The 25,124-nt window shown below is 43.9% G+C and overlaps 1 protein-coding gene across 1 annotated transcript in view; it reads left to right on the top strand.

Annotated features, from left to right (window-relative positions):
* Window positions 1-25,124, top strand: part of RNF17 (ring finger protein 17) — a 720,374-nt gene that overhangs the window by 510,833 nt on the left and 184,417 nt on the right. The window contains exon 25 of the mRNA XM_040339329.1: window positions 699-789. Within this exon, the coding sequence (XP_040195263.1) occupies window positions 699-789 (91 nt within the window). The remainder of the gene's footprint in view (window positions 1-698; window positions 790-25,124) is intronic.

Raw genomic sequence — 25,124 nt, 5'->3', positions numbered from 1 at the left:
CATTTTCCTCAGGAAATGCATTTTCTAGTTTGCAAATCAATTCTTTCCAAATCAGACAATGTGATTGTCTGGATTTGTTTCCACATTTTGTCTCTCTCATAGTTGAGGTATACCTATGATGACAATTACAAGCTTCTCATCTTTTTAAGTGGGGGAACTTGCACAATTGGTGGCTGACTAAATACGTTTTTGCCCCACTGTATATATTACATCTATGGTGTCTGAATTTGGCTGTCGGTCTGATACCCTACCACCATATATATCTCTTTCTGGCTTTAAGTGCCTCTCTGTTGTTCATATGTTTAATACCTATTAGGTACACTTGTGACTGCACTTCCTGTGGAAGTGTGATATTTTCACATATCACTCTATACACAGGAGCCAAGTGTATACCTATATACGCACACTTACAGTTGGGTCTTTACCTTGTTTGTTTTGTTGGGCTTGTCGACAGTTTTGTTTGCCTTGTTGCCCACCTATCTATGTTATCTGTTATGGCTTAGTAAGCACAGAGTTTCATTGTACATGTCATGCCTCCAAAGTCCCATCTTGGGCTATTTTATTTTAGCTGTGGCACCATTTTCAGTCCTTATAGAGTTTTATATAGATATTAATATATAATGCATATCATTGTAAACCTGCAATTGTTTTAATGTTTATAATACATACATTTTAGATGCATTTTTTTTGTTTTGTAGGCCTGCTGGTGGATGTAAAACCTGGACAGCAACTGCCTGTGACTTTCTTTCCTTCTATCTTAACGGGGCCACTGCAAAAATGATAATTGAAGTTTGTATTATGAAAAACTTTTAACTCACATTTATTTATGCAGTATTAAGTTTGTGCAACTATAGCAAGGACTTTTATCTATATGCTGTCATATCGCTTATTTTCTTGCCTTGGAGTCATAACTGAGCACAGTAAACTCGTTTTTCGATGCTTCTGTTTATGAATAAACAAGAACCACTGTCTCCTGTCCATTCAGCTTCAGTGCAGCTGCAGTCAAAGGGACTGGATAATCTGTCATCTGTCCCTTTCCCTGTCTCAAAGGGAGATGTGAGGGGTTAGACCCTTGATATCTCACTGAAGCCACCCCCACCTTTGTTGAATTAACCACTTGAGACCCGCACTATAGACGCAAGATGTCCACAGCGCGGCTCTCAAGTGCCGGGTGGACATCCTGTTATTTACATACCCCGTGCACACCACTGGGGGCGCGCAGCGGGGAAACACTGTGCCCGGCACATCGCTGGAAAGTCGATGCGCTTGCCTGGCGGCCGCGATGTCCGCCAGGTACCCGCGATCTGCGGTGACAGCAGGTACGTGGAGCTCTGTGTGCAAACACAGAGCTCCACGTCCTGGCAGGGAGAGAGGAGACCGATGCTGTGTCCCTTGTACATAGGGACACAACATCGGTCACCTCCCCCAGTCAGTCCCCCTCCACAGCACACAGTTAGAACACACCCAGGGAATACATTTAACCCCTTCCTCACCCCCTAGGGGTGTTAACCCCTTCCTTGCCAGTCACATTTATACAGTAATTAGTGAATTTTTATAGCACTGTTGGCTGTATAAATGTAAATGGTCCCAAAATTGTGTCAAAAGTGTCTATGTTTGCCGCAATATCGGAGGCCTGACAAAAATCGCAGATCGCCGCCATTACTAGTAAAAAAATAAATCCTACATCTATCCCCTATTTTGTAGGCACTATAACCTTTGCGCAAACCAATCAATATATGCTTATTGCGATTTTTTTTTTTTTTTTTAACAAAAATATGTAGAAGAATACATTTTGGCCTAAACCAAGAAAAAAATATATATAAAAAAAAAAAATGGGATATTATTATAACAATCAAAATTTTCTGTCTTTTTTTGTATATAGCGCAAAAAATAAAAACCGCAGAGGTGATCAAATACCACCAAAAGAAAGCTCTATTTGTGGGAAAAAAATGCTAAAAATATAATTTGGGTACAGCATTGTATGACCGCGCAATTGTCATTCAAAATGCGTCAAAGCTAAAAGCTGAAAATTGGTCTGGGCACGAAGGGGGGTTTAAGTGCCCAGTAATGAAGTGGTTAAATAGTAAAATTGAAAACAAAACTGACACCAACCCCTGTTTACCGGCACATCCTGTGATCAGCTGTGATTGGTCACAGTTGATCATGTGGTATGAAGCCTCTGTCAGAGGCTTCATACCACAATATGAGTTCTGGTGTGTCAGACTGACAAACATCACCTCTGATCGCCGTGCGCCGGCTTTGTTACCCTGATCACTTCATATGGCGTCCGATCAGGATAACTAAACCACTTTGCCGCCGTAATTATGCTATATGGTGGGTGCCAAGTGGTTAAAGTAAATTGTAAAAAAAAACTACTGGCTCGGTCCATGCCTCATCAGCGCTGCATATTGGTGCCTCTGTCATTTGACATTAAAGAACTATTGGTATTGGCGAGTACTTGATAAAAGTATCGGTACTTGTACTCGCTCTTAAAGTGGTATTGGTAAAACCCTAGTTTTTGGCCTTGGTATCCATGTGGAATCTATGTAGGCTCCGTATGGGAGGACACACTACCTATATGCTTACCATGTTGGTACACATGCACAGGCTCAAATGAACTTCTCCTTGTCTTTTCTTCACTACAGCCGCACAGCAATCCTCTAGGACAGGGATAGGCAATTAGCGGACCTCCAGCTGTTGCAGGACTACAAGTCCCATGAGGCATAGCAAGACTCTGACAGCCACAAACATGACACCCAGGGGCATGATGGAACTTGTAGTTTTGCAACAGCTGGAGGTCCGCTAATTGCATACCCCTGCTCTAGGATGTCCCTGCTGACTATAGTAATGAATTACAGAAGATTTAACCCAGCTTGCTCTGCAGTGCCTGTTGTGAATACACCTAGTGGGAATTTCTCACATGCTACTGTGGATCATAATCGCAAGGGGAGTGGGCCCTGCTGGTTTACAATAGTCTAATAGCTCAAACAGTTCTGCAGTTTTTCATCAAACCCAGACCACTGTCCCTCTACAATTTGTGAATTTATTTGGATACTTATAACTTTAAGGCCTCAGAGTACACATGCTGCACACAAGCCCCCACATCCTTTACTTTAGAGTTTGCCTGTGACCTTTTGGCTGCAGGTAGTTTTATCTGGTTCTGAGTACTGTATTTGCTGGCGTATAAGACTACCTTTTACACTTAGAAGAACTGGCCAAAAAGCCGGGGTCGTCTTATACGCCGGGTCAGCTGCTCGGATGCCTGCTGGATGTGCGGTAATACTGTATGTAGCTTCGGCTACATACAGTATATACCGTTTAGCCAATCCCAGTGAGCGATGTATTCAAATGAATACAGAGCCTGCTCGGATTGGAGTAACAACCTCTGCCAATCCGAGCAGGCTACATACAGTAGCCTGTCCGGATTGGCTTTGAGAGTCAGAGAGGCGCGGGCTAATGATGTTACAGCCTCTGCCAATCCAAGCAGGCTTTGTATTCATAAATAGAATACATTGCTCGCCGTGATTGGCTCCAGCTCCAGCAAGAATGAAGAAAGATATGGCTTCAGAAGGAAGAAATATGAAGCCTAGGAAGGGGGGTCGTCTTATACGGTGAGTACAGGCAAAAAATCTTAAAAAAACTGTAAAATTAGGGGGTTGTCTTATACGCCCAGTCGCCTTATACACCGGAAAATATGGTAGTTGGTACATGAAGAGGTTGTCTGATATTTCCCATGTTTTTTACCCTTTTAGTACTTATAGGTGCACTGCAGATTTGGCTTGACTTAGTGCAACCTGCATCAGCCTCTGGCCTGGGTTTTAATGAAATACCTCTGCCTGCTAATACTTGCCCAGTACACACACTTTAACTGTCTGGTCTGAAACCATGTCTAATTATCCTGACTCTGTACTATGGGATTCATCTGTCATCCAGTAACTGGCATTTCTGCCCATTGATCTAAGATATTGTATGGACAGGCTACTGGATGCCATTTTTTGTGCATACAAGGAGGATGCTTGGGCTTAAATGCTGATGATCTGTGCACAGGTGGGAATGAGTACCCTATTGCTCCAGTGTTTAAAAGTCCTCTTGTGAGATATAGTTTCATTTTTTTCTTTCAAGTCCCTGGGTCTTTATCTAAGGGTCCAAGTATCCACCTAAACCCACTAATTCACCAAGTGTAGAAGCAATCCCTCCTCACAGAGAATGAGAGCCCCTGCCTGTCAAAGTGGGGAGGGTGGGCATCTGTTGTCCTTCAGACATCTTGTCCCTGTATGTTTCAGAACTTTTAAATCAAGAGTTTTGTGTCTAGTGTGTGCAAGCTAGATTTTCAGTATCTTCTCGTCAAATTTACCAATATCCCTGCAGGATTAGAAGATCTTCATTCTGCTCTAGAGCTGCTCTCTTCCCAGGGAGTCACAGCCAATGTCCCAGAGGAAAAGAGGTCTCAGTGTTTCAAACCCGTTTACCATCCCCAAAGCAAAATGCATCCATTCCGTATTGGATCTAAACATTTTCAACAGATATCTTCGAATTCAAAAATTCCGCTTTTAATCTGATCAATTAGTCATTGTTTCCCTTCACTCTGTGGACATAAAGGCCAACTTCTCAGGTCTGCAATGTTGCCAATTTGTTCCCTTTCTTGTGGCTTGTCCTCTGCGCCTTGAGTGTTCACCAAGGTCCTAACCCATGTTCTTCCCTGTTTCATCAAGGCCTTCCCATCATGTGACATCTGGGCAACCTAATTCTGAAAGAACAGTCAGCTCAGTTTGCTTTGAACCGTGCAGATTCTACAGGGATTTGGTTGAATTCTACATCTATAAAACCAATTTGTTGCTTTGCTTGGAAAATTTAGGCTAATCTTGGATAGGCCTAGGATTTCCCCCCCAGGACAAACACCGGTCTTTACACTTTCAGGTTTAAACACAGTAGTCTGGGAAAACTCCAACCCAAACCTCAGCTTTTGCATAAGGTTCTTGGGCCTGATTGTGTCTTTCTCCAAGGCAGTTCCATTTGCCCTATTTCACTCCAGAACATTGCATCTCAACATTTTGGCTGGGTGGGAAGAGGGGGTGCAATCTTTAGATCATCCCCTACACCTTTCCAGCAGGACCAAGTCTAGTGGAGTCGGGGGAATCCTTTATCCCAATGGTTTAGAAGGTGCTTATAACCTATGTCCGCTTTATCAGGCTTGGAAAGGGGTCCTAAGCACCTTCTCGGGACAATGTATGTGGTTATTTTAAATTTGGCTCTTTATCAATATTCTAGAGCTCAGGGCGTGTTGGATATTCTTCCTACATTGGACCTTTCATCTGTATGGTCATCCAACCAGCATTTCGTTGGAAAATGCCGCATTAAACATCATACTGACACCAAAGATGTCTCATTACCCCTCCCCCGTTCCTGTAAGATGCTGCTTTAAAGTGGTTGTAAGCCCCCAATTGTTTTATTTTTATTTAAACCTGAAAGACGAAGGCATAATGAGCTAGTATGACTAGCATACTAGCTCATTATGAATTACTTGCCTTAGATCGAAGCCCCCGTAGCGGTCCGCGTCCCCCCTCCAGCGGCGACATCTCTCCCGGAGGTTACTTCTGGGTATCGCCGCTCCGGCGTTGTTATTGGCCGGAGCAGCGATAACGTCACTCCGCGCAGGAGCCGCTTTTCACGGCATGACCCTGGCTTGAAACAGCACACAGTGCTCTTTCAAGACGGCAGCGCTCGGGAAAATTGCAAATATCTCTGAGACCGTGTAGGTCTCGAAGATATTGCAAGCACCTACAGGTAAGCCTTAATCTAGGCTTACCTGTAGGTGTAACTTCCCCGAAGGGGTTTACAACCACTATAAAAAACAACCTTAACTATTTAAAAACCGCCCACCTCATATATACTGCAGCATGGCGGCTCTATTGAGTGAAATATGATACTTGTATGTCATTTTGTGCAATAGATGGGGTGGTGCGCACTGATTGGCCAGAGCAGGAGCCAATCAGCAGGTCCAGCGAATGTGGTGTCTGCCGAGACCCGCCAATCATTCCCCAGAGAGGCAAAACGCTGATCTGCCTATGTAAACGAGGCAGAACGTTGTTCTGACGGGGAAAAACACTGTGAATTTTGTGTTTCGGCTAAGCAGGAACATGGATCTCTGTTCTCCCAGTCAGTCCATCCCTCACACAGTTAAAACATATACTCTAGGGACACACTTAAGCCTTTGCACCTTCCCTGCTAGCTTCATTAGTACAGTACCGTATTTTCCGGCGTATAAGACGACCCGGCGTATAAGACGACCCCCTAATTTTCCAGGAAAAATTTGGATTTTGGGATATACTCACTGTATAAGACTACCCCCTTCTTACTGTCTTTCTGGAAGCTGAGGGGTAGCCAGAACCGCTGACAGAAACAGGCTTTTTCAAATCTCACTGTGCCATTACATTACATTCCTCACTGTGCCATTACATTACATGCCCAGACTGTGCCATTACATTCCTCACTGTGCCATTAAATTACATGCCCAGACTGTGCCATTACATTACTCACTGTGCCATTACATTACATGCCCAGACTGTGCCATTACATTACTCACTGTGCCATTACATTACTCACTGTGCCATTACATGCCCAGACTGTGCCACTGTGCCATTACATGCCCCCACATTGCCACTGTGCCATTACATGCCCCCACATTGCCATTGTGCCATTACATGCCCCCACATTGCCATTGTGCCATTACATGCCCCTCACATTGCCATCACTTGCCCCTCACATTGCCATTGTGCCATTACATGCCCCCACATTGCCATCACTTGCCCCCACTGTGCCTGAACTTGTTGCCCCCCCCCCCCCCCAGTGCAATAACACTCACTTTTTTTCCCCAACGCTGACAGTCTCCCATGCTGCGATCGCGATCGTGAATGATTTCAAAGCCGCGCCTTCACTGCAGAGTGTTCTGTGATAGGAGGAACAAAAATCTTCCCAGCAGCGCCTCTGTTATGTTTTCCGCCTATCACGGACGTCTTCTCATCTCGTCCGAGGATGAGAAGGCATCTGTGATAGGAGGAACAAAGAACAGCGGCGCTGCTGGGAAGATTTTTGTTCCTCCTATCACAGAACACTCTGCAGTGAAGGCGCGGCTTTGAAATCATTCACGATCGCGATCGCAGCATGGGAGACTGTCAGCGCTGGGGAAAAAAAGTGAGTACCGAGACCGTACCCGGCGTATAAGACGACCCCCGACTTTGGATGCATGTTTTTGCATCCAGAAACTCGTCTTATATGCCGGAAAATACGGTAATAGTGCATATTTTTAGCACTGTAATAGTGCATATTTTTAGAACTGATCACTGTAATAAGGTCACTGGTTCCCAAAAAAGTGTCAAAAATGTCAGGTGTCTTATTTGTCTGTCGCAATCCCGCCAACAATCGATGATCGCTACCATTACTAGTAAGAAAATAATTAAATATGCCATAAAAATATTAGATAGTAATAATATAGATAGTACTTCATGCCGTTTTATGTCTGGCCAAATGTGAGTAGCCTGACTTTTGCTTCTTTCGAATAATAAATCCACACATTGCAACAGTGAGCACTTAGTCTGTGATTATCTCTTTACATGCACCTGTCCTTTGCGGTCTGGTTGTCCTATGAGGATCTGATACTGCAGCCTGGTTCCTGTTCATTGACCTGCCTATTTGATTTGCTTTATTGACCATTTGTTAATTCAGTGGTCCATATATGAAGGTGAGAGTAGCCATCTACAATGGTGGAGGGATCACTTCAAATTTGGTGGATTGTCACGTGGTGGAGATTTATTTTCGTTTATTTTTCTCATCTTCTGACACTTATGGACTGTGGACTGTTTGTTCGAATTTTATTTAATGTTTAATATTTTTTCTTTATATTCACACTAATGGTGTAGGTGGTTTAGCATACCAACATCATTTATTGATCCATTTACATATTTGAGTTTTGCGCTGCACTTTTTCCATTTTATTATGCCATAAAAATATCCCATAGTTTGTATATGCAAAAACTTTTGCGCAAACTAATCAATATACGCTTATTGGGATTTTTTATACCAAAATATATAGCAGAATACTGTTGAATGTGGTATGGAATTTTAATGATCATAAATATGGGGAATTTCGATTAAATAGAATTTAGTGTTTTGGTGAATGGTACATTTATAAATAAAAGGGTAGTGTCTGAATATAAGTGCAGTGGATTTACAGTGCCTCCAGCCAGTTACGGCAATTAACTACTTCCGGACCGCTTGCCATCGTTTTACGTCGGTACTTTGAAGAGGATTACCGTTATAGCAGCAGCTAGCTACCATAATCCCGGTATCCTCTTCTTCAGTGGGCGGTCTGCTTCAAGGTAAAAGGTCTCTGCGGCAGATTTGCAACTAGATCACTTTTATCGGTGGCGGGAGAAATACCCCCTCCCGCCGCTTACCGGAGCCGTTGGTAGCGGCGGATGTGATTGGATCCTTCTTTGTCTGTGGTATGGAGACGAGAGAGGGGAAGATGGCCCTCACCCATCTCTATACCACTGCAGAAGGAAGTGATGTCAAAACGCCACTTCCGCCCATAGCTCTTAAAGAGACTTTTTTTATGACATTTCATTTTTTTTTATTGCATTCTAGGGTAAATATGAGATCAGATTTTTTTTTTTTTTTTTATACCCCAGATCTCATATTTAAGAGGTCCTGGCATGCCATTTTTTCTATTACAAGGGATGTTTACATTAATAGGAATAAAAGTGACACTTTGTTCTTAAAGAAAAAAAAAAAGTGTCACTTTTATTCCTATTAATTTAAACATCCCTTGTAATAGAAAACATGGCATTTCAGGACCTCTTAAAGTGGAGGTTCACCCTAAAAACATTTTTCTAACATTACATTGTGCTCACTTCCAACATTGACAGTATGCTGATTTTTTTTTTTTTTGCTGTACATACCGTCGTATAAACACCCCCCCCCCCCCGGCTTCCGGGTAGTGGCTCCCGCAGGAGTGGGCGTTCCTATGCAGAGGCTAAGTGATTGACGTGATGACAAAAACTTCCCCCCGGCGCATAAGGCGTGTCACCAGTTTCCGAAATAAGCCAAACGTCGGTGCGCAGGCGCCCGTATAGAGCCGGCTCACAGTTCAGCTTCTTTCGGAAACTTGTGACGCGCCTTATGCGCCGGGGGGAAGTCTTTGTCATCATGTCAATCACTTAGCCTCTGCATAGGAACGCCCACTCCTGCGGGAGCCACTACCCGGAAGCCGGGGGGAAATAGCTATACGTCGGTATGTACAGCAAAAAAAAAAAAAAATCAGCATACTGTCAATGTTGGTAGTGAGCACAATGTAATGTTAGAAAAATGTTTTTAGGGTGAACCTCTGCTTAAAATATGAGATCTGGGGTAAAAAAAAATGTAAAAATAATAAAAGATTTTAAATGCGCCCTGTCTCGCCGAGCTTGCGTGCAGAAGCGAACACATACGTGGTATGTTACTGATTGTCTGAACAATGTTCACATTTTTCATTACCACTTAAGGACCGATCCTCTTTATGAGATTTTTTGCTAGAAAATTACTTAGAAACCCCAAACATTTATATATATAATATAACATTTCTAACACCCTAGAGCAGGGGTCTCCAAACCCCAGCCCGCGGGCCACATCCGGCCCGCTTGTGTGTTTTATCCAGGCCGCAGCGTAAACAAATCCGTCCATGCTGCCACCTCCCCTCTTCCCGCCCGCTGATTGAAGTTGCGCTCTCACAGGTGCGGCACCTCCCCTCTTCCCGCCCGCTGCTACACTCGTGGAAGGATCGTTAATTCAAACAGCGGGCGGGAAGAGGCGGAGGTGCCGCGCCTGTGACGTCGCTCGTGGAAGGCTCGTAACTTCAAACAGCGGGCGGGAAGAGGGGAGGTGGCAGCATGGACGGATTTGTGACGTCACTCGTGGGATCGCAGCTTCAAACAGCGGGCAGGAGGAGGGGAGGTGGCGCGCCTCGGAGAAGGTAGCTGCAGAAGACCAGAAGTCATCTAGTACGGAGGTCAGAGGCTGATCATGTTGTGTTGCACAACGCTGATAAGCACACTACAGGGAAGATTGTTACATTGCTGTGCTGATGGGAACATTACTGGTGACACCTCTGATGGGGACACCGCTAGGGGACATGGGGTCACTGCTGATGAGGACACCAGCATTCCCATCAGTGGCGTCCCCATCAACAATGATGGGGACACTGCTGATGGGGATGCTGTTGATGGGGACATGGGGTCACTGCTGAGGACGACAACGGCGTCTCCATCATCGGTGTACCAATCAGCAGTGTCCCCATCAAAAATGACACCACTAATAGAGATACCGCTGATGGGGACATGTGGTCACTGCCGATGGGGGACACCGTTGATATTTTATACATAACTGATTATTATTTTCGGCCTCCGAAAACTTGTAAAATCTACAATGTGGCCCCCCTGTCCTAGAGAATAAAATCACTGCAATACTTTGTCACACCGTATTTGTGCAGCGGTCTTACAAGTGCTCTTTTTTGGAAAAAATTCACTTTAATTGAAAAATAAGACAACAGTAAATGGCGACAAACTTTTACCATTAAAGATTTCCACAGAAGACATTTAAAAAATTCTACAGGTTGAATGTTTTGAGTTGGAGGGCTAGAATTATTGCTCTCGTTCTAACGATCGCGGCAGTCCCTCACATGTGTGATTTGAACAGTTTTTTCATATGCTGGCGCTACTCACGTATGCGCTCGCTTCTGCACGCAAGCTCATCGGGACAAGGCGCTTTAACCACTTCCCTACCGGCCCATAGTAAAATGACGTCCACAAAGAACTTCTGCCGTTCAGAGTGGACGTCATATGACGTCCTGGGCTTTCCGGGTGGATATCTGAATGATGCCTGCAGCTAAGAGGCATCATTCAGATATCCTTCTAAACTGCCGGCGATTCTGCACAACGTAAGAACGATCATAGCGGCGGTTCCGCCGCTAGATCGTTCTTACAGGCGGCGGGAGGGGACATCCCCCCCCTCCCGCCGCCATCCGGTGCTTCTCCGGGCTCTCCCGTGCCATCGGGGGCCCGGAGAACGAATCGTCCGGCGCTCGCAGGAAGCATAGAGATGACTGGTGACCAGATGGTCACCAGTCATCTCTATGACCGTCGGAGGACCCGGGCGCGATGTGATGACGTCACGCCCGGGTCCCGTAAGTAAACAAAGCCGCGATTGCGGCTGCTAAGCAACCACAAGCATGAGATCGGTGAATTTTTTTTCACCGATTTCATGCTTTCCAGCCTGGAGGAGAGATGTGGGGTCTTACTGACCCCGCATCTCTCCATAAAGAGTACCTGTCACACACATTCCTATTACAAGGGATGTTTACATTCCTTGTAATAGGAATAAAAGTGATAAAAAAAAAAAAAAAATTAAAAAAAAAAGTGTAAAAAAGAAATAAATATATATAAAAAAAAAAAGAAATAAAAATTTATTTTTTTAACGCCCCTGTCCCCGGTAGCTTGCGCGCAGAAGCGAACGCACACGCAAGTCCCGCCGACATATGTAAACGCCGTTTAAACCACATATGTGAGGTATCGCCGCGTGCGTTAGAGTGCCAGCAACAATTCTAGCACTAGATCTCCTCTGTAAATCTAAACTGGTAACCTGTAAAAAATTTCAAATCGTTGCCTATGGAGATTTTTAAGTACCGAAGTTTGGCGCCATTCCATGAGTGTGCGCAATTTTAAAGCGTGACATGTTAGGTATCTATTTACTCGGTGTAACATCATATTTCATATTTTACAAAAAAATTGGGCTAACTTTACTGTTTTTAAATTTTTTTAATTCATGAAACAATTTTTTTCCCAAAAAAAGGCGTTTGAAAAATTATTGCGCAAATACCGTGCAAGATAAAAGGTTTCAATGACCGTCGTTTTATTCCCTAGGGTGTCTGCTAAAAAAAACATATATAATGTTTGGGGGTTCTGCGTAATTTTCTAGCAAAAAAATTATGATTTGTACATGTAGGAGAGAAGTGCCAGAATAGGCCCGGTATGGATGGGTGTATAACTGCCCGGTATGGAAGAGGTTAAAAATATTTGTTTTTCTTATTTTACCTTTTTATTTAGAATTTTTACTCTGCTCTTTAACCACTTCAATACAGGGCTTTTATACACCCTTCCTTACCAGACCAATTTTTAGCTTTCAGCGCTCTCACACAATTACTCAGTCATTCTACACTGTACCCAAACCAAATTTTTATCATTTTTTTCTCACAAACAGAGCTTTCTTTTGGTGGTATTTAAAGGGTCACTAAAGGGAATTGTTTTTTTTGTTTTTTTTTTTTGCTGAAATGACTGTTTATAGGGTATAGAGACATAATAGTTAACTGATTCCTTTTAAAAATAGATAAACAACAATCATATAATGTACCTACAGTTTAGTTTTGCTGTTGTTTCCTGGTTCTCTGATGTACAGAGCCAGAGAGCCAATAGAGGGCAGATCAGGTTTGTAAAACAAAACTGGATTGGTGCTGAGGGGTTTTAGACACACAGTATTCACACCTCCTTGATTAGTCACTACAGTGAGAAATCTCCCATTACTGTGGTGATCAGGAAACAGACAACCAGGAAGTGTCCAGAACAGAGAGGAATTACAGCAACATCAAAGCAAAAAAGAACAATGAGGACATGAAACCAGGACTGCAGTAAGGTAAAGGAAGCTATTTAGCTAAAAAAAAAAAAAAATCCTTTAGTGACCCTTTAATCACTGCTGGGTTTTCAATTTTTTGCAATATAAACGAAAAAAGAGAGATTTCTTTGAAAAAAAACAAACACTTTTTTAGTTTGTATTTGCAAATAAGTCCCTTTTTCTTCATAAAGTTGGGCCAAAATGTATACTACTACATATCTTTAGTAAAAATAAAGTGTATATTTGGTCTCTGTGAAAGTTAGAGTCTACAAGCTATGGTGCAAATCATTAAAAATGATCACATCTGATCACGCCTGATGTACTAAAGGCCCATCTCATTTCTTGAGACCCTAACAAGCCAGGAAAGTACAATTACCCCCCAAATTACCCCTTTTTGGAAAGCAGACATTCCAATGTATTTAGGTATGAGTTTTTTTAAGTTGTATTTTTTCCTATAATTCTTGGGGGGGAAACAACTTTTTTTTTTTTTTTTTTTTTTTGCACACAATTGTCATAAGTTATTTCTCTCACACAGCACATGCATACTTGCAATGACACCCCAAAATACATTCTGCTACTCCTCCTGAGTATAGTGATACCACATGTGTGAGACTTTTACACAGCCTGGCCACAGAGGCCCAACATTGAAGTAGCACCGTCAGGCGTTATATTCTCATTTTTCAACCACCTATTACAGTTTTGAAAACGGGTTCTCTGGTGGCGGGTACTCCTGATGGACTGGTGGCGGGTACTCTGGTGAAGGGTACTCCTGATGGGCAGGTACTCTGGTGAGGTGGCGGGGACTCTGGTGAGGTGGGGTGTACTCTGGTGAGGTGGCGTGTACTCTGGTGAGGTGACAGGTACTCTGGTTAGGTGGCGGGTACTCTGGTGAGGTGGCGGGTACTCTGGTGGAAGGTACTCCTGATGGACAGGTACTCTGGTGAGGTGGCGTGTAATCTGGTGAGGTGGTGTGTACTATGGACTGGTGGCGGGTACTCTGGTGGCGGGTACTCTGGTGAGGTGCCAGGTACTCTTAAAGATGAACTGGGCAGCTAGCACAGGACCATCAGACTTGGCAGAGGTCAGGTTGGTTAGAAGGTGACAAGTCACAGGAGTCAAGCTGGATAGCTGAAAGACAAGCAGAATGAGGATGTATTGAACCCCTTAGGTTTGAATGGACTGTTGAATGGAGGTTGCGGAAGGTCCTGAATAAGAAAAAGTAGGAGGCTCACTGGGCATGGGGTGGAGTGGCATAACTAATTCAGAGACCGAGTGAATAGCATAGTCAGGTGTAATGACTACCTGAATCGCATTGCAGGGCGGAGCGACTGCAGACAAGCTAGCCTGGCTGTGCGTCCAAGGGTATTTAGGGACAGACAAAGGTAAATGGTTATGGAAACTGGAGTGAATGATCGGCTCAGGTTCACAGATGGGCTCCTCATCCAGAGTGCCACATGACCTAGAGAGTGCATCAGCCCGACTATTGCAGGACACATCCCAGAAATCACTATATGCAGTAGTAAGAGCAAAAGATACTGGGGTTTCCTTGATTTACAGATCATTATGAATCAAGGTCAGCTCAATACTTGTACATACCCCAAGGATACAGCGGCAAAGACCCTACTATACGCAACCAGTCATCACCCTCAATGGCTAAAAAATGGAATCCCTGTAGGACAGTTCCTACGTATTAAAAGGAATTGTTCAAACATACAAGACTATAGACAGGAAAGCCAGGAACTATATGCAAGGTTCCGTGAACGCGAGTACTCACATGGACAAATCAAGAAGGCTAAGAAACGAGCAGCTATCAGAGATCGACATGACCTCCTAACTAAAAAAAGATCTGTCGATAAATGTCCATGGAACTCCAATGAACCAATTTGGATTATTACTTCTTTTGTATCCCAGTGGGATTCTGTCCGATCGGTTTTGGAGAAACACTGGGGCATCCTGACCAACACACCGGAACTAGCACGGATAGTTAGCGATTCCCCCAAACTTGTTGCACGGCGTGCCAAGAATATTGGGGATATGCTAATACAGTCGGAATTTATCAGAGAGCCAGAAACAACATGGCTCTCTGAGTTCCCCACGAACCCTTGGCATGTTTCCGTGCAACAAATGTCAGATTTGCCCCTATGTGCATCGCACATCAACATTCTCTGATGCCCATGGACATGGCATGTTTGAAATAAGGAACCTAATAAATTGTTCCTCCTCATTTACATGATTACCTGCCCATGCCCAAAAATCTATGTTGGTAAGACCAAGAGAACCCTTAAAGTACGCATTGGCGAACACTTGAGGGAGATAAATGACAAGGAAAAGATACCAGAAAAACCATTGGCAAAGCACTTTGCCCAATATCATGGCAGGAGTTATAGGGGACTTGCTGTCATGGGCATTTATGCTTTAAAATTACCAAACAGAAGAGGAGTTTCCTGATTCCTTACTCTTCCCACGGTGATAATCACCAGCTGGCCACTGCATAAATATGAGTGACCACTGGTGATGGGTTAACGTCCGAGATGAAGCTACGCCACTTGCACGGCGAAACGAGTTGACGTCATCCCCCCACGCCAGCAACGTGGCGTTCCCTGCTAGTGTGACGAGCAGGAAGCTGGAAGGAGAGCGCTGCGGCCATGAAGCTCCCCAAGCGTTCGTAAGAGGACAGTATACTGCCCACCACCGCCCAACAAATAATTATACTGGGCTCCAAGCATAACGCCTATCTATCCACAGGCAACACACAACTGGGACGGTCCGCGAATTGCGATTATCGCATGATCCCCCTCTCCAGCTGACTGACCAATGCATATTGGTACCATCCAAAGCATCCATATTGGTCAAAACTACCGTTGAACATGATGTAAATGACGGCATATTGGTAATGTATTAACCTTTTCCTGATTGTTGAATTCCACTGGATACCGGAACCAGGTATTTCAAATATTTATGATTAAATCTTTCCGCTGTCAGCACTGTTTACTTCACATATGTGATGGGACTGCCTATGAATTAATAATCAATGCTGACCAAGCCCATGCCATTAATGATTACTGGAAATTCTTGGAACTAATTGGACATGCATAATCAGGATTGCTTACATATCGTATATTTTTGTACTGCCTGACTAACTACAGCTTATCATAGCGTCTGCAGGACTACCAACCAATGCATGCACATGGTTTTCCATTTGATACCAACCAATATGAATATTCTAAACCTTATTTAATTATTGGTTTCTTCCACATAGCTCTCCTTCCCTTCCCCGCTATCACGCGCAGGGTTCAGCCACCAGCAAAAGCGCCCATTGGCTCAAATAAAGAAGGTGTTCTCAAATTAAATCATTTGATTTACACAATTCCTTCTTCTAATAACTTCATCAATAAATTTATGAACCGCATTGGACGGAGCGCATACACTCTGTGGCTGAACTATATATGTCCGGACTGGTGCTGTGTTTGTGTCTAGTATTATGTGAGTCCTGTTTTTCATTTACGTTCATGATAATTCATGTTCTTTTAAGGATCCATTTTTTGTATTATTGAGTTTCTAAACTGCACTTTTCCAAGATTTTACGGTACTAGAATAAAATTAAATTGTATCGTTCTTTGGTGAAGATCATTATTTGTTGCTAAAGGTAACCTCTTTCCAAGTAACCTTCCCTTAGGTCACTTCCCTTCCCCAGTCCTCCTTCTAATAATAGTCGTATATAACGGTTACAGCAACGAAACCCAACAGGGTACATGATCAATTATAGGTACTTTCAGAGACCACCTATAAAACCAGCGTATATCTGCCACTCCCCTTCCCCCTAAACTGTATGGGATGGTGGCAGCAGGAATTTTCTCTTTTGTGGCAACCTTGGGTAGGCAGGATGAGGAACTCCAAGCCAGGATTTATCTAGTAGTCCAGTCACCGTGTGGAGAATGGAGCCGTAACCAAGGACGTCCCAGAACGATAGGAGTTGAGGCCTTAACTAAGATAAGGATATCCACTCCTGGTGAAGTGTCCCTACCGCCATTTAACAGGGAGTGTCTGGAAGTGGATAGGACCCCCTGGGAGAACAGTGCCGTCAATCGCCAAGACAACCAATGGCGTGGGGAGGGGCCAAACAGTAAGTCTCATGGACAATGCAATTTTCCAGTCCAGTGGCCCTGGAATCCAGATATGCCGAGACCGAATGAGAAGAAGCACCAACATTGAAAGAAGACACGAAGGTGAAGGTGATATTTCTGGGTCCAATACTCCACTTTCCAGATGTATTGTGCCTGATCGTTTTTCCAGACAAAGAGAGCAAGTGTCACAAAAAATACCTTTGCCCCCACAGTAGTCACACAGGGCAAGAGTTCTGAACCTAGCACGTTCCTCGGGGGGATAGCCTGGTCCGACCCAGCTGCATGGGTTTCTCAGCTGTCAGGAGATGCTCCACGGGGTCGAAGAGAGGGGAGCTCAGGCTGACTAAGGACCAAGGAATGCTGGTGTCACTTTTATAGGGTCCTTTCCTGAAAGTGAATATCAATCTGGTTACACAAGGAGATATGTTTGTCCAGTTCAGTGGGGATGGTTCTTCCTGCTAATTCATCCTTCACTCTATCAGAAAGGCCATGCAAAAACATTTGCGACTAAGACCTCATTGTTCCAGCTCAACTCAGCCATCAGTGTGCGGAAATGAAGAGCATACTGTCCCACAGAAGCATAGTCTTGGCGGAGACGTAAAAGGACGATGGCCGCTAAAGACACAACCTGGTTCTTCGAAGATATTCCAAAAAAGTTTCAAAAAGTCAGGCTAGAAACCACTGGATTATTCAGTTCCCACAGAGGGGCTGCCCAGGCTAAAGCTTCACCGGAAAGGAGGGAAATTATATAGGCTACCTTTGCCCAATCAGACAAAGTTTTAGGGCTAGAGCACAAAATGAATAGTGCATTGGCAAAGGATCTCCCTGCAGGCCTTGGAGTCACCAGAGAAACAGGATGGAGCTGGCAGTTGAGGTTGTTGAACCGGGGGTCCTAAGGAGGCCTAAAACCTGTTCAAACGGGAGGCCAAATCCTGAAGGAATCACATCACCTGAGTCTGATTAGATTCCTGGATCTGAAGTCTGCGGACTATGCCCTGCAACGGATCATCAGCGGGTAGCGGCGCATCAGCTGGGTCCATGGCTGATCAAACTGCCATGTCACTTGTGGTCAGGTAACAGATGCACATTGTTGGGGTCAGGAGTGCACCCACCGCAAAGGTAGTGGACCCTATGGCTGACTTCTGCGGACGGAACACTGGGTGGCTATGGAAGGCAGGTCCACTGGAGCACTAACGGATCTCACAGGGAGCTAGAGCCTAAGATTCCCCAGGTTGCATTCAGCAGGTGTTCACCAGAACCTCTAGTGGTGAGGATGGACTGGGCTACAACTGGTCGGGGCGACTAGCAGACAAGGATAAACAAAGGCACACGCCAAAGTTCAAGGTCACAAGCAGTCAGGGATAGTCGAGAACAAGCTAAGATCGATAAAACAGAGACAAACGTAGCACACAGCAAGCAGGAACTCAAACACACAATAGCTTAACAAACACTGTTGATCAGCACAACTGACTTGCAGTGCACAGGTTAATATAGAGTTCCCTGATAGGGCCTGGGGTGGAGCCATGCTAGAAAAGAGATTACTTAAGCAGCCAGGTGAGAGTGGCTGGCCTCTAAGGTGAACACATGGAAGAGGTAAGCTGACAGACAAACATTACTGCATATCCATGACACTGCTATATTCTGTTCAGTTATTTCTGCTTAGTATTTCAGGTGTAAAAAAAAATGTTTGTCCCTTGCTATACCATCTCTGGCTTTGAAGTTGTGGCTATTGAAAGCAAGGTTCTGAAAGAGTGTTTTTGGCTTAGTGATTCCTACCATGCTAAAAGGCTGTACATGCATCTCTTGGACGATTTATTGTACCTAGAAGGGTTAAATTTCATGGCACATGGCTGCAAGATACATCTGCATTACTTCTCTGTGGCGTGATCTTTGGCCTTTCTTCAATGGGGTATGAACCAAAAACTTGCCTTAGGTACCATTGTGGGTAAGGTTTCTGCCCTCACAATATTCTTTTGATGGTGAAGCTGTCACACACAACTGGCAAAAACATATAAATGTAATCCACTTTTAAAACGTCTGAAATAAGCCAAAGGGATGTGTCTTAAGGTAACAAATGCCTCTTACTCATAGGTAGATATTAACAAGCATGAGTATAAATCACTGACAGCTCTTCAGCAGCACATGTATGACTCTGTATCTTCTTCACAGTCTCAATACTCGGTTAAAGGGGTTGTAAAGGAAAACATTTTTTCTACTTATTTTTATTAAAAAAAAATAATTAACTCAATTTTAGTCATACATTTAGTACAAAATATATTCAGCCACATTTCCATTTTCTGGAATTCACACAGCTTTTAATTTATGACTGCCTATCTCATTTCTTGAGGTGCTAAAATGGCAGGGCAGTACCCCTCCAAAGTACTCTATTTTGGAAAGTAGACACCCCAAGGAAATTGCTGAGAGGCATGTTGAGTCCATTGAATATTTTTTTTTTGTCCCAAGTGATTGAATAATGACAAAAAAAAGAATTACAAAAAGTTGTCACTAAATGATATATTTCTTACACATGCCATGGTTATATGTGGAATTGCACACCAAAATACATTTTGCTGATTCTCCTGAGTACGGGGATACCACATGTGTGGGACTTTTTGGGAGCCTAACCGCGTATGGGGCCCCAAAAACCAAGCACCGCCTTCAGCATTTCTAAGGGTGCAAATTTTTGATTTCACTACCTATCGCAGTTTTGAAGGCCATAAAATGCCAAAATAGCACAAACCCCCCCAAATGACCCCATTTTGGAAAGTAGACACACCAAGCTATTTGCTGAGAGGCATGGTGAGTAATATACAGCTCTAATTTGTTTTTAAAAATGAAGAAATACAAATAAAAATTAGTTTGTTTGTATTTTTTTTTTTTTTTTTCATTTTTCAAAACATTGTGACAAAAAGCGAGATCTGCAAAATACTCACCATACCTCTCAGCAAATAGCTTGGGGTGTCTACTTTCCAAAATGGGGGCATTTGGGAGGGTTTTGTGCCATCTGGGCATTCCATGGCCTCCAAACTGTGATAGACAGTGAGGAGTAAAATCAAAAATGTACACCCCTGTTAATGCTTCATCTGTACTGTCTTTTTTTTTGTATGATTTGCAAAACTTATGAATAAACAATTAAAAAATAAAATTACACCCTTAGAAAGCCTAAAGGCGGTGATTGGTTTTTGGGGTCCCGTACGTGGCTAGGCTCCCAAAAAGTCTCACACATGTGGTATCCCTATACTCGGGAGAAGCAACAGAATGTATTTTGGGGTGTAATTCCACATATGCCCATGGCATGTTTGAGTAATATATCATTTAGTGACAACTTTGTGCAGAAAAAAAAAAAAAAAATTCCTGCAACTTGTGTCAAAATATAAAATATTCTATGGACTCGACTTGCCTCTCAGCAAATAGCTTGGGTGTCTACTTTCCAAAATTGGGTCAATTGGGGGGGTTTTGAACTGTCCTGGCATTTTATGCACAAGATTTAGAAGGTTATGTCACACACACTCTTCTAACCACTTGAAGACAAAGCCCTTTCTGACACTTTTTGTTTACATGAAAACATATATTTTTTTTTTTTGGCAAGAAAGTTAAGTTGAACCCCCACATATTATATACTTTTTTAAAGCAAAGACCCTACAGATTAAAATGGTGGGTGTTGCATTTTTTTTTCAATGCAGTATTTGCGCAGCGATTTTTCAAACACATTTTTTGGGGGGAAAATAAATCACTTTTTATTTTAATGCACTAAAACACACTATATTGTCCAAATTATTGATGGAATAAAAAAAAAAAAGATGATCTTAGGCCGAGTACATGGATACCAAACACGACATATTTTAAAATTGCGCACAAACGCGTAGTGGCGACAAACTACATACATTTGTAACAGCCTTTACAGGTTACCAAATTAGATGTACAGAGGTGGTCTGCTGCTAAAATTACTGGCCTTGATCTGACCTTCGCAGTGATTCCTCACATGCATGGTGCAATGACTCCAGACTGACACTTGCATTCTTTTTTTTGTTTTTTAAACCCTAGATCTTTCCTCTGCTCTCAAAGCATCTGACCACACCAAGATCGGTGTGATAAAATGCTTTTCCAATTTCCCAAGCAGTCTAGAGGCTAATTAGCCGCTAGGATTGCATTTACATGAAAGCCGACCGCTGGCTGAAAAAAATGATACCAAGATGATACCTAAACCTGCGGGCATCATTCTGGTATAACCATTCAAAGTCCAGGAACATACCAGTACATTGATGGTTCTTGTTGGACATGTATTGTAATCTTTTTTTTTTTTTTTTTTTTTTCATGCAGCCTGTTGGCTGAACGAAAAAAAAAAGAGATTGATCAGTGGGTATACCCACCATTCGAATACCTCCCTCCATCCACCCACTTCTAATGATGGGCATACATGCACCATTTATATATGCCGAAGAATGGGGGCATCCTTCCGCAAAAAAGTTATGCCACGCACACGGTCTGACTTTTCCACGGGCAAGCCTCCGTCGGAATTTTGACCGTATGTACGCGCCATTAGGAGCAAAATCGCTCCTCTGCCCCTAATGCCCCCATGTTTCGGCATATATGCTCTTTTTTTAACTGTGGTGGTGAAATCACCTCCTATAGTGTTGGAGTTGCGGCTTTATGTACCGTGGGAGCAAACGCTGTTGCTGTCAAGCTAAATAAATCTGCGCTGCAACTGAATGGCGTAACTGCTAAGCAAATGATGGTTAACATTAAAACAAAGTAATATTACAGTATAACAGTAAGATCATATCATACCTGCAAAGCAAATACCAAAAAAAAAAAACAGTAAAAAATAAAACTTTTTTAACGCAACCTGTGCCTAAAATATATATATGCCAAAGCATGGGGGCATCCTTCCGCAAAAAGTTATGCGTGTCTGGACGGGAAACAGGGAAGACGTGTGGGTGCTAAGCTCCACATAGGCACAGTTAATCCACAGCCATCCCTGCCTCAGACTACCTCTGTAAAGCTCAGTTTTTGTGGCTCGTGACTTGGGGCTCTCCCCGCTACTGTCCCAGCAGCTTTTTGGACGTATTTACCTCTTTGGGGCCTAAGCTCAGGATCCGTGCCTCGCCGCCGCCATCTTGAGGCCTGAGGATCCTCCGGAGCCCTCCGTTCCTGCAACCTGCGCTCCGGGCATCGGACAACTGCCACCGCCTGCTGCGCTGATCGCTGTGCCCTCAGAGGTCCCTGGATACCCGCCTGCCGAGAGTGTGCACCCGGAGGCCTTGCCGTAGATTCCAGAGCCCTACGGACCGGAATATCCTCTTCTCCATGGCACAGTGAGTACCTGGGCTGCGGCCTCTCCTCCTCCATAGCTGCCCTCCCCGAGTCTGAGAGGTCTTGATTGCTGTTCGAGTGGGGATTTGTAGATCTAAACAGACTTGTGGCTAACCCGGTCGCCGCCTTACTCAGGAAAGTCCGCGGCTTCGGCTTATCCCTGGTAGTCGGTGGCCATCTTACTACACCTTACTACACTAAGCACTCCGAGCCTCCTCCAGCCATTTACCCCACAACTTCACCTTTATCAAACTAAATGCCTTGCTGGACTTATTTTTTATGCTACTGTCTGATACATTTCCAGATTGACAACTGTCCTAGCTGTTATGTAAGCTAACGTTTAAAAGAGCTCAGGGTCCCGTCTGTTCACCAAGACCTCCGTGATGCTACTCTAGAAATTTAAAACTTTGGGGGTAAGCTTGACCTGTCATATTTTTTTTTTTTTTTTACACCCCATGGGCAAAGTTGGCCAGCAGCAACGTTATTATAAGCCTTTGTTTGGACCCTGTAAGGGTTCAAATATGGACCGTTTTGTCACTAGGTCGCAATCTGTGACCTCTAATCATCCCGCAGATCCCTGTGCCACACTGGACCCATCTATGGTCTCGGAATCTGTTGAAAGTTCTCCGCTGATCACCGCTCAGGATCCAGTCATTGGCTCTCCCTCTTCACACAAAATCCTCACCCCAGATATCCTAAATGCTAAGCTTGACGCTAAATTGCAACTCTTGCTTCGACAGATCACAAGTAATGTCTCGGCTGAGGTGAACAATTTAGCTGCGGAGCTGAGAGGAGAAATTAACCAAATTGGAGAACGTACAGACACTCTTGAAAACAAATTTGATGAGATGATTAACTATGTACAGGTTATAGAGGAGGAAAATCATAACTTACGTATTTCAGTCTCCCAAATACAACTGTAACAGGAGGACCTGGAGAACAGGGAAAGACGGCAGAACTTGCGCTTCAGGGGTATCCCCGAAACAGTAGGTGACCTTTATCTACGTACCTATCTCTTGTGTCTCTTCAACACCATAGCCCCCACTGTAGTATATATAGACTGGCGCTTGGATAGGGCACACCGGTCTCTGGGCCCTAAACCTCTGGCCGGAGCTAGACCTAGAGATGTCTTAGTGAGGTTTCACTTTTTTGAAAGCAAAGAGGCACTAACCTTGGCCACGCGCAATAAATCCCAAATTACATACAAAGGGGCGAAGCTGCAGATTTTCAGCGACCTATCTCCCATCACCCTTGCTAAACGTAGATCTCTGCGTCCGATAACCTCCCATCTACAGAATCACAAGATCCCATACTATTGGGGTTTCCACTTCTGCCTTGTTGTATCCAAAGATGGTGTTCAACATATCATGCGTGAATTGCAGGAGGGTGAAGCTTTCCTGAAAGGCCTCAGCTTGCCTCCTCTTCCAGAAGAAGATTTGAATCCTCCTGTTGCTCAGGTTCGTCCTCCTCCCAACACTCCTAGCCGCATCTGGACCCCTGTGAGGGGCAGATCTAAGAAGCATTTCTCTACACCTCAACATCCACATTTCTCCAAACCGCCTCCTTGAACTTTCCATGTTTTTCCTCCTGGATCCACACTTCAGTGCTCCTTGCATTTTGTTTCTTTGTTTTGTAAGAAACTGAGTTTATTGGCCTTTCTTCAAAGTTTTGTATCCACCTTATTTCCGGTTCAGGGTGGACCCTTTTCCCAACCCTTGGGATGTGTTTTTATTAATGGTTTCTTTTTTCAGGTTGTCATGTCCATGTTGTCGGTCATCCATGTTTACTTACTGACTTTCTTTCACTATTTTTGGATCTCTGACTGTCGAGCCCATTTTTGACGCTACCGAGTTCATAAGGTGAACAGATGGTCCTCCCCATCTCCTTACCCAGAGTCTCCTGATGGAAGTCCGTAGACACCCATTCCATGCCCTGGGCTTAGTCCAGGGCCTCCTGAGTGGTAATTACAACTCAGGCTTTCAAAGACTTAGGTGTTTTTTCTTATGTGTTGTTTTTTTTTTTTTTTTTTTTGTCCATTGTGTCCATATCTGTAGATCAACTCTATAGGTCTATTTGCTATGTTTTTATTTTCCTAACTCAATAATGTTCCTTTGCAGGACTTATCTATTAATTCTCAGATGCCAAGGTGATGTTGTTTCGAGAGATGTTTATACACAACTTTATATTTTCTATTTTTATGCCACCTATGTTCTGTTATCTTCCATTTCCATTATTCGTACACAAGCCTATTTAGCTAGCCCGCTTACATGGCATTAAGGATTCTGTCATATAATGTGAAGGGTCTAGGTTCTGTCAACAAACGCTGGATGGCCCTGAAGTACTGATCCAGGAGACCCATTTCTGGACGGGAGGTTCATTTAACCACTTAAAGCGCATGTTCCGCCAAAAAAAAATATTAAAAGCCAGCAGCTACAAATACTGCAGCTGCTGACTTAATATTAGGACACTTACCTGTCCTGGAGTCCAGCGGCGTCCGCAGCAGATGATGAGCGATCGCTTGTCGCCCTGCTGCTCCCCCCTCCATCCACGCTGAGGGAACCAGGAAGTGAAGCGCTGCGGCTTCACTGCCCGGTTCCCTATGGCGCATGTGCGAGTCGTGCCGCGCCCGCCGATTGGCTCCCGCTGTGTGCTGGGAGCCGAGTGTTCCCAGCACACAACGGGGGGGGCGACGGGATGTGACGCAATGCCCGTCTTTTGCCGTGAATGCCGGGCCAGAAGTGGGTGCAAATACCTGTCTTTAGACAGGTATCTGCACCCCCTCCCCCCTGAAAGGTGTCAAATGTGACACCGGAGGGGGGAGGGTTCCGATCAGCGGGACTTCACTTTAGGGTGGAGAACCGCTTTAAGGACAGAAGGTGTTTTTCAGATTCGGCGTTTACAAGACTAAAACAGTTTTTTTTTGCTAGAAAATTACTTAAAACCCCCAAAAATTATATATATTTTTTATAACACCCTAGAGAATAAAATGGCG

Source organism: Rana temporaria, chromosome 2, assembly GCF_905171775.1.
Source record: "Rana temporaria chromosome 2, aRanTem1.1, whole genome shotgun sequence".
Classification (NCBI taxonomy): Eukaryota; Metazoa; Chordata; class Amphibia; order Anura; family Ranidae; genus Rana; species Rana temporaria.
This window is presented reverse-complemented; position numbering and strand designations above follow the sequence as displayed.